Source organism: Lynx rufus, unplaced genomic scaffold (assembly GCF_022079265.1).
Source record: "Lynx rufus isolate CCGP_SWC_20201006 ecotype Redwood Valley unplaced genomic scaffold, mLynRuf1.p SCAF_23, whole genome shotgun sequence".
Lineage (NCBI taxonomy): Eukaryota > Metazoa > Chordata > Mammalia > Carnivora > Felidae > Lynx > Lynx rufus.
Window position 1 is genome coordinate 11,224,543 of NW_025814838.1, and position 10,006 is coordinate 11,234,548.

At 53.6% G+C, this 10,006-nt stretch overlaps 1 protein-coding gene across 1 annotated transcript in view; it reads right to left on the reverse strand.

Annotated features, from left to right (window-relative positions):
- Positions 1-5,918, reverse strand: part of XYLT1 (xylosyltransferase 1) — a 312,312-nt gene extending 306,394 nt beyond the window's left edge. The window contains exon 1 of the mRNA XM_047087107.1: positions 5,577-5,918. Within this exon, the coding sequence (XP_046943063.1) occupies positions 5,577-5,918 (342 nt within the window). The remainder of the gene's footprint in view (positions 1-5,576) is intronic.
- Between the last annotated feature and the right edge of the window lie 4,088 nt (positions 5,919-10,006).

Below are 10,006 nucleotides of genomic sequence, written 5' to 3' on the forward strand. Positions count from 1 at the left end.
TGTAAAACACCCAGAACAGGGCCTAGTTACATTAAGCACCATGACTGTTGTCACAACTGTCACAACTGTAACACAATTCGCTGAAGGAATAAATGAGTTAATACAGAAGAAGCGCTTAAAACAGTGCCTGATACCTTATAACTGCTTTCTGGAGAGTCATTATCATTATTATTCCTATTCCCTATTTGTGTCATTGTTTAGGGGTCTGATTCAATGCAAGCTGCAGCCCTCCTCCTCCTCTAGGGTCGGCACATTTTTTGGAAACCTGCGGTGAAAAGTGAGAAAAGTGGTCTCAAGATTTTCAAGAACAGTTTGGCTGCATGAAGAGTTTCTCAAAGAACCGCACACACAAGGTGCTCAGAAACCTGTAGGTCAATCGGAAGAAGGCGGACCCGGGTTTGGATCCCAGGTCTGGGACTCCCCAGCACAGGGCTCTTAGTGAGAAGGTGCTTCACCTCTCTGAGCCGGTTTCCTCATCTGTGAAATGGGAACAGAAACAGTCCTATCCCACAGAGCTGGCTGGGAAGACTGGCTGAGACAGTAAGGTAATATTTGCAAAGAATTTTGTGTAAATTGAATCGTGCCTCCTTCCATCGTGGTTTTTTTTTTTTTTTGCATGTGTGTGTGAGCATTTAATAACATAATTTATGCAAACCATCTCAAGGATGCTTGGCATACAGCTGGCACTCAATAAATATTAGTGCTCCTCCCTGTAGCACATTCTATCCTTCTCCAAGTCTGGCCCACACAGCAGTGTTGGACGCACTCTACTGCCTTGGATTTCATTCAAACCCCACTTTCCATGGGAAAATGAATAATTGCGAAAAATTGCTTATTTTCAAACATACTAAGACTTTCTTTTTAAGAACAACAGCTCACATTTGAGCATTTTCGTGTGCCAGGCCCCAATCAGTTCACATGTATGAATACACTTCATCCTCACATGACCCTATGAGACAGCCCAGCTTTTCAGAGGAGCAGAGCAGAATGATTTGCTCAAGGTCATGGAGATGGCCAAGAGCAGAGCCAGATTTGAACCCAGGTGTCTCAGACCCAAGGACACTTCACAGAGGTCTCTTTCATGTGTGCTATGACTTTTTCTCCTGCTCCCACGCCTTTTCCTTTGAACTTGGAGTTTGGTGGGATTGAGGTTATGTTTTATGTTTCATTTTCTCCAAAGGATCTTCTTGGTTCTGAAAGACGGGGACCAGAGTCAACAGAAATGGGGAAATGCAAAAGGAAAAAGAAAAAGAAGGGAGCATTCTCTTAAGTGACAAGTCTTAGGGCAGGATTAACCAAAAGACAGAGAGGAGGTCAGCCCTTACACAGTGCACCTTGTGCCTGCCGTCCGATTATATTGGCAATGTGCACCTTTCGTCTTTCTGCAGGCAGATTTATGGCCCCACTGACCATAAATAGCTTTGGGTGAGAGGGCAGCCCCTGACTATGGAGATATACTTAAGAATATTTTGTTTTCTGAGAACACACACACACACACACACACACACACACACACACACACACACGATGTCAGGTGTCCGCTGTAACTCAAAACACCATATTTCCTTTCCTATAAAGACCATGGATCAAAGTTGGATGATTCCCCAGGAAACAGAGACTTACACCTTGGCTTCTTATTTGCAGATGAGCAAGTATCTTGTCATGCAAACTTTCAGAAGATTAAAAAAAAAAAGAACTAGGGATGCCCGGAGTGGCTCAGTCAGTTAAGCTTTGGCTCAGGTCATGATCTCACGGTTTGCACGTTTGAGCCCCACGTTAGGCTCTGTGTTACCAGTACAGAGCTTGGAGCCTGCTTTAGATTCTGTGTCTCCCTCTTTCTCTGACTCCTCCCCCACTCGTGCTCTCTCTCTTTCTCTCTCTCTCTCTCAAAAAAAAACTAATAAACTAATAAACTAGAGAGAATATCTAAAGTGTGAGGAGACTGGAAGGAAGCAAACATATACACACAATTACATACATACACCTACATGTCTAATAATTTCTGCTTTTATTTATCTACTCTATTTAATATTTTCCAGTATATGATTAAGCAGATGGCAACATTTGCAGTAAGATAAATATTGTTCAATGATGCGTATTTCTGTATACAAAGTGTAATGTATTGCTCAAGCAAAATAAAACCCCATTGAGAGTGTGAAAAAAAAAAAACATCAATAAAATATCCTCTGTTCTCTCTGGTCTCGAAACATTTGGATAGAAACAGAAGCCACACCTCTCAGGCTGTTAAAAGCAGAGGTGATCTGGACACTGCAAACCAATTTTTCAAAGTCATTGTCAAGGTCTGAAAAAGTCCCGAGTTATCTGAGCAATGTGGAATATGAGGAATTTCTGCCGAAAAATCAACATTTCAAAGGGGTCAGCCGACACAGAAACGCCATCCTAAGCACGAATGTGTGTGAGGGCAATTAAAAATTCGGTTCCTTAAATGAAACTTACTGAGTAGCAGTTTATCTAAGGGCACAAGCAATAAATGTGGGGACCTCCAGAGGCCTCGCTGGAGGCCAAGGGAAAGAAAAGAAACTCTCCTGACATTGACACACACAGCTCTCTTTCCCTTCTCCCCAGTCTATTCAGAAACTGGAGTGTGAGCTTTCTGACACTCTCCCCAGTGTTTTTCCTCCCTCGATAAGTGAGCCCATCTGTTTCATAAATTCTGAGGTGACAGACAAATCCACAGCTTACTGGAGACCCAGGAAAGGAATCGGCGTCTCGGCCACAACTCTGCAGCAAGCCACCTGATAATTCTAATATTTAAGAGCTTTGGAAGAGGCTGAGGGGGACAAGGGAGCCTGGAAATCTTTTCTAGATATGCTCATCTTGTGGCCATCGTCATGCTGTCTCTGACTCTGTCTGCTGGAGAAACAGCGTGTTTCTTTTTGGCTTCTTAAGATGCACCAAAAATATAATCATGTCCTTCCACTGGGGCGCAGCTCCCCAGACACAGAAGGTGCAAGTGTGGAAGCTCTGGGGCCATGGGCACAAGGAAGCAGCAAGGTCTTGTTTCAGAAAACGCTCTAGAGGCAATGCTTGTCTGACACTCTTTGGGACACACCCACCAGAGCCACCAAGGGGGGGGGCGGAGGGACAGATTCCCTCTGCCTTCGAGAACCCCCCTGCCCAGCCCGCCCGAGCCCCACCCTCCACAGAGCGCAGAGATGAAGCATCATGTCCCAAGCATGCGTCTCACCAGCTCTTTAAGTGAGCCACCTGGAAAATCACAGGGAATTTTTTTTTCATGTCCCACTCCTGAATCCACACCCCAAAGCATCCCACCAGCAGCCCCGGCAGGGTCTGCAGAGAAACCACATGTTGCAAGGGCCTTAGGGGCTCTGGAAAAGGTCTGGTCCTCTCCTAGACTGCAACCCAAGCTCAGGCGACATCGGACTTTGGGAACAGCCTGCCCTCTTCTGGTCTCCTTGAGCCCCATGGAAGGGCAGGGGCTGGGTGGGCACAGCCAGGGGAGGGCCGACCCCTGGCTCCATACAGCGTGTCTGCGCTGTGATTTCAGGAGCTAGCAGGGTGAGGGGGGTAGACGTGGGGCAGGGGAAAGAGACGAGACAGACAAGCCGATAAAATAAAATACAAATCCAGGAGAGGTAACAGTTAACCACAGCATGGCAGACACCCAGAGAGAAGAGAGGAGGACATTACACACACACACACACACACACACACACACACACACACACACACACGGAGTGTGGACAGAGTACTCAAAATGTCAAGGACCCAGGAAGAAATCAGCCATCCAGGCCTCCTTCCTTCCCTCCACTTTTTTCAACATGTGGTCTCTGCACCCAAAGATACCTCCTGGTGCCTGTGTGAACCCCAGATGCAAAGGATATAGGAAGCCCCATGCCCCCATGTTCATCCTACACGTTCCCATTCCGGGCCAATGGTGCACATCCCGAACCCTCTTCCACCCCACTCTCCGGGAGGTCTCCAAATCCAGAAAGAACCTCTCGCTGAGTTTCTGCCCAAACATATCCCAAGTCACCCCAGGAGTTTCAAAGACAGCGTCTGGGAATACTCTTCTCTGTAAATAAACGGCCACAGGACATTGGGAATGTTCTGGTTCTCCATCGGGAATCTCACTCCAGTCTCCCCCCACCTCTACAAATGAGGGAAAGCCATCTACCTGCTACCCACGCAGACAAGCTAGTGAAATGCCGTCACATCACGTCCTGGGGTTGCTCTGCCCACAGGCACAAAAAGCCGCGCTCTGGCAAAGAGGGTCGCCGCCGATTCCAAAGAAGTTTAACAGATCAAAAAGCATCACGCTGTGCCTGAAGACAATCTTCAGTGAGGGCTCCCAGAGCGACAAACGACACAGATATGCATTCAGTCAGTGGCTAAGAATCCTAAAACTAACCCCTGGCATCTGATGTCCCCCAAGGACTAGGAGAATCCCTGTAGGCAGATGGCATGAGGAAGACACAGACAGACACCCTGCACGTTGTTATTCCTTAAGACAGTCACTCACACCCACAGGACAGTGACAGCCTGGCCCAGAGCTGGGGACTCTGACCTCCTGTCCTGTGTGTCCTAGCTCAGTGGGCTCTCAGCAAGACAGCCCAGAGAAGGTGTGAAAGACATCCCTGGAGAAAGGCGGCGGGGGGGGGGGGGTACAGAACAGGAAGACACCCAGATGGCCCCAGAAGATCTGCAGAAAAAAACAGTTTCAGAGCTCAGACTGTTCACACCCAAGGAAAAGCAAAGAAAACCCACGAGAGCCGAAGTCGTGATGATGTGGTCAGACACACAGCTGTGGTGACGGCAATCGGCTACACAGGAGGCTCGGGGAGCAGAACCATCATCCAGGAGAAGGGGGCATGCCCCATCACTGGAGAGCAGGGTGAGGAAAGTCAGAGAGGGCACCGGGGAGAGGACAAGGTTAGAGACGGAGAAGGTAGAGACAGGAGTCTCAGACAGCCAGAGATGGCAGACGGGAGCCCGAGAAGTAAGACCAGGCGCCCAAGGCTGAATCCTGATTCAGGGAGTCGGCTGGGGCTGTGGGATACCGGTCCCAGACCCCAGCTGAGGCCAGGACAAGACCAGGAGACCCCAAGCAGGGACCTGAGTTCTCTGCACCCAGCTCAGCAAAAACCCGAAGAGATGCTGTGAGCACCGCCCATGAGCAGCGGCTGAGGCGCCCGGGCACGATCCGCGCACTCAGACAGAGAGCGAGGCACCAACACCCACATGCACAGTGCAAGTCGGGGCGCCCAGCAAGAGTGACGGGAACGGGAACCCGGCCAGGCTCCGAAAACCCCCGAAGCGCCTCCTCTGGAGATAACTTCCCCAGACCCCAAGGGGGCAGTCCTCAGACTCGGGATGGGGCAGCCCACGGCCCCCGAACCTCGGCAGGGACCCCGCCCCGGCTTCCAGGGAAAGGGACGTGGAGCCAGCAGGCTTGGGGAGTCCCAGTCTGCCGCCCTGGGTTCAAGGGCTGGCGGGGGCGTGGGGGGCGTGGGGGGCGTGGGGTCGGGGCTGCCTCCCTCTCTCACACACACACACCCCCTCCCTCCGGGACGCGAGCCGAAAGGGCATCTTACCAGCGCCCGCGCGGGCAGTGCCCCCCGGCTGGCCGGCTGCTGCGCCCGGGGTTCTCCGGGGCCGCCTCCCCGCGCCCGCGCCGGCGGCCCCCGTCCTCCGCCTCCTCCGCCGCCGCCGCCTCGGGCTGCGGCCGGCCCGGCGGGCAGGTCCCGACGCTCCCGGCGCGGGGCCGCCTGCTCCGCGCCGCCGGCCGCTGCGCCCCCGCGGCGCTCCCCGGCCCCGGAGTCGAGGCTGCTGAAATTCCACACGACCAGCGTCTGCAGCAGCAGCACGGTGAGCGCCGCGAGCAGCGCCGAGTGCGAGCGCCGGGCCAGCCTCCGGGCGCACGGCGCCGCCACCATCTTCGGAGCGCGGCGGGCGAGCGGGGCGCGGGGACCCCGGGCGCTCCGGGCCGCCCCCGCGCTCCCCGCGGCTCCCGCGGCCGCCGGCTGCCGCTCGGGCTCGCGCTCGGGCCGCCGCCGCCGCCGCCGCCTCGGCTCGCCGCTGCTCCTCCTCCTCCGCCGCCGCCGCCGCCGCCGCCGCCTCCACCGCCGCGGCGCGGAGTTTTCAGACGGGCAGGGACCCGGACGTCACCAGGAGGAGGGGAAGGCGGGGGGAGGCGGGGAGCGGGAGGCCGCGGAGGGGGCCGCCGGGCGCGCGCGCTCGGGGAGGGGGCGCGCAGGGCGGGCGGGGGCCTGGCCCGCGGGGCTCCCCCGCCCCGCGCCCGCACAGCCCTCGGCTGGCGGAGGGGGGTGGTGGCGGGCCGGGGGCCCGGGGGCCCGGGGGGGGGGACGGTGGGGGGGGGGCAACGGGGACCGGGGTGGCGAGGGGCGGGGCCTGGGGGCGGAGCGAGGGAGGAAAGAGGAGGAGGGAAAGGAAGGGGGTGGGGGCGAGCAGAGAGGTCAGACACCCTCCACGGCAAGAGTCGCGGCGGGGTGGGGGAGAAGGGGACAGTTTCCACGACACAGGGAGAGAGGGGAGGGCAGAAGAGCAGGGGAAGCTTTGGGTGAGGGTGGGCCCGCTCAGAATCCAGGGGAGGTCAGGGAGATCTATCTGGGGGTCCTGAGACCCTGCCTCCCACGAGGGAAGCAAGCACGAGGCCGCTGAGCGGAGCGGGCTCCCCGCCCAGGAGTTTGCAGTCCAGGTGTCTTCCACGGGCACACAGACGGCTGGGCAGGTGGAGACGTGAGAAACGCATCAGGAGTGTCAGAGCCGCGGGAGGGTCTCCCGCGGCGGATCCCTGGCTCCCTGGCTTGAAGGGGCAGGGAGGAGGCTATGAATGAGTTTCTGTGAGTGGCTCCTGAGTCACACCCCACCCTCCGGAGCCAACGATGTACTAAGTGCTTCCCTGAGTCACTTCTCTGGTCCCTAAGGACAAACAAGCCAAGAGACTCCAAACCCAGTTGGCGAGCGAGGGCTTTGGTTGGGAAGGGAGCACCCACTGGAGCAGTGTCTCAACCTTGAAAGGCTGCAAGCTTCCAGGTCTGGCCGCTGAGCCTTCCGCCAGTCTTTCTTCCCATCTGTCCCGAAGCCTACCTTCCTGTCTGTGCGGGGTTCAGCTTCTGGGGGCACGGGTCTTGCCTTGTAAAGTGGAGTTCCTTCCCATCCCGGCTGGACTGTCCCAGTGACCTTGAGCGAGGAGGACTCCTCCCAGGGCCCTAGCTTCCCTGTCTGTCAATGAGATTTTAGACTGATGAGCCCAACGGACTCAAGTTTCATCCCCAGCCTTCTCTGACTCAGTCTTTCCACTCTTTCCCTCCCTTGTCCTCTCGCCCAGGGCTTTATACACCGCAGCCCTGAACCCATGGTGAGCAGAGAGAGGGAGTGGGTGTCCCGGACAGGCCTTAGCACTATGAGAAGACAGTAGCAGAGCAAATCCCCGGTTTGTAAATCGGGGACGCAGGGGCGAATGCTTTGCATCTCGTCTGCGGTGCTTTGAAACCTCATCCTAATTTTTAAAGAGAAGAAAGTACAGGAATAAACAGGATCCATCAGAGAGGGAGGCAGAGAGGGGAAAAACATGGTTTCATCCACTGGTCAAGAATCCGTGAACATCAGACTTGTGTCACACACGGGGCCAGGTGCAGGGATCCAAAGATAAGGCTTAGTCTCCCCTTCAGCAAGCTTGGAGTCCAAAGGGGATCCCGATGTAGGTGTTGGTCATTAAAAAGCAGTGAGGTCAGTGTGATGTGAGAGAGATGCACAAAGTGCTATTGGTTCCTGAGGGTGGGGTGGGAGTGACCTCCTAGAAAATGCTTTCTGGACCCATATAACAAGCCAACCCACTTCCCTGAACCGAGAGTGTAAACGACCAGCTAGCGGGGATTCTAAACTGCAGATTAGACTCAGCCTTCGGAATATCTGCAGCCTGGCCAGGCCTGTGGAAAGGCACAGAGGCAGACCCTTTGGGTTCAGCCCACCTAACCAGGAGCGAGATAGAAGAAGAGGCAAGCTCTTTGGCCTTCTGCCATCTATTTATCACTTGGGAGTATTTTGGTTACCATTAATAAAAATCTCTGTTCCAACTGTCTTAAAAATAGAGTGGACTGGATCATGTAACTGATTATTTTAGAGTAAAGACATCAGGCATCAGGTGAGGTTTGATCCAGCAACTCAGAATGATGACCTAGAATTCCTTTTCTTTCCCATCTCTGCTCTCTGCCTTTCATGGGGTCTGTTTCATCCTGAGGCTCTCTCTTCATGTCACAACATCAGTTGCTGAGACTACTTGTATCCTTTGTTCATCTGTAGCCCAGAGGAAGGAGGGTCACTGTTTCCCAGCATTCTCCTCAAAGGTGCAGAGATGCTCTCTGATTGAACTAGTATTAGGTCACAGGTCACCCCTAACCAAGCAAGGTAGCCAGGAGCATGGAATGTGCTGATCAGCTGGGCCGAGGTCCCATACACCATCGTGGGCACTGGGGAGAAGCTAGCTTCCCTGCAACCACCCGGATGTTCTACAGGGATGATGGTCTTATGGGCAGGAGGGCAGTCGTACAGGAGAGGCAGGCACCGTCGTCTATCCCATGCGGCCACGGTGTTGCATGACTTTGGGCAGGTCACTCCCCTCCAAATAATTTGGTGTCTTCAATGCCAAATGATGGATTGGATGAGATAGATGGGCCCCAGCATCATCATGTCATGTCCCCAGAACTCTTCCTTGGTGTCGAAACAGCTTTCCAATCCCATCAGAGGCTGCCCTGGGGACTCTTGGCATCGGCTCCCTCCAGCCTGTCTCTGCTTCAAGGTCTATGCTGCATTTTCCTCTAAACAGCAACGATGTTATCTGCTTCCTGCACGTGACACGTTTAACCATGGTCTTCTGGGGCCCATGCTTTGGTTCAGCTCCCCTGGGGGCCACAGGCTGAAAGAGTGAGGTTAAAGATCCAGGCCTCCCAGTCCCTGGAGAGAGAGAGAGTTGTTTGTTTATTTCAACTCATAAAAAGCCATGCAAGAAAGAGGTTTAAAAGCTCTGGGCAGGTTATGGATGCCATAAACAGCTTATGTGAGGTTTTCAGGATGAAAAATCACCTGAGATAGGAGGGCAGGAAGGCGAGCTACTAGGGTCGCCGAGATTATCTTCCTGCCCCAAGACAGACAGACAGCACCTGGAGCATCTACACAGAGCTTGATGTAGAAGACGGGGCTGAAATACTCCAGCAGCAGCAGCCGTGCCAACAGCAGCAAGTCTCTTTAGAATTTTTAAAGCTCATTCAGTCATTCAACACAGATATATTGGACCCTATTATGCGCCAGGAACCACACTGGGCAAGAGAAAAATAGATATTAAGAAGATTCCCTAAGGAATTTTTTTCTTTTTAAATACGGTTCTTATTCTCATGTTAACTGAGAGCCAGAGCTCTAAGGAAGTTCCAACTGATTTGTGGGATTCCCTCCACAACCCCACACCCATTTCTTGTTTGATCATCACTTTCAAATGAGGGGAGAGAAGATCGGTCAGCAATTAGTTCTGAGCTGTTGGGTGTGCCCAGCACTGCTGGAGACTAGGAGGGAAATCAGGGAAGAGGGGTCTTCACCCTCAAGGTGCCCAGGTCTGCTGCTTTTTAACTGAGACTTCTGGCATCCATTGTTTACCTTCTCTATGCCTCAGTTTCCTCATCTGTAAAATGGGGGGTATGAATAGGGCCTTTCTCATAGATTTCTCAGAAGAACTAGATGAGATAACACATATACAGGGTTTTTGTACAGAGACCGGAACATAGTAAGTGCTCAGTAAATGTTAGGTATTTTTCATTTCGTTAACAAACAGTAGGAAAGTGTCAATTATGAGTTTCCATAGGTATCGGGGGGGGGGGGGAAGGTAGTCTGGGAAGGCTGCCTGGAGGAAGCAGCACTAAATCTAGTCCTCCATTTTGACAAAAGACTCTAAGTCCCCCCAAGGGCAAGGACCTCTTCTCTCTCTGGCACTTTGCATAGTGCAGGGCACAGA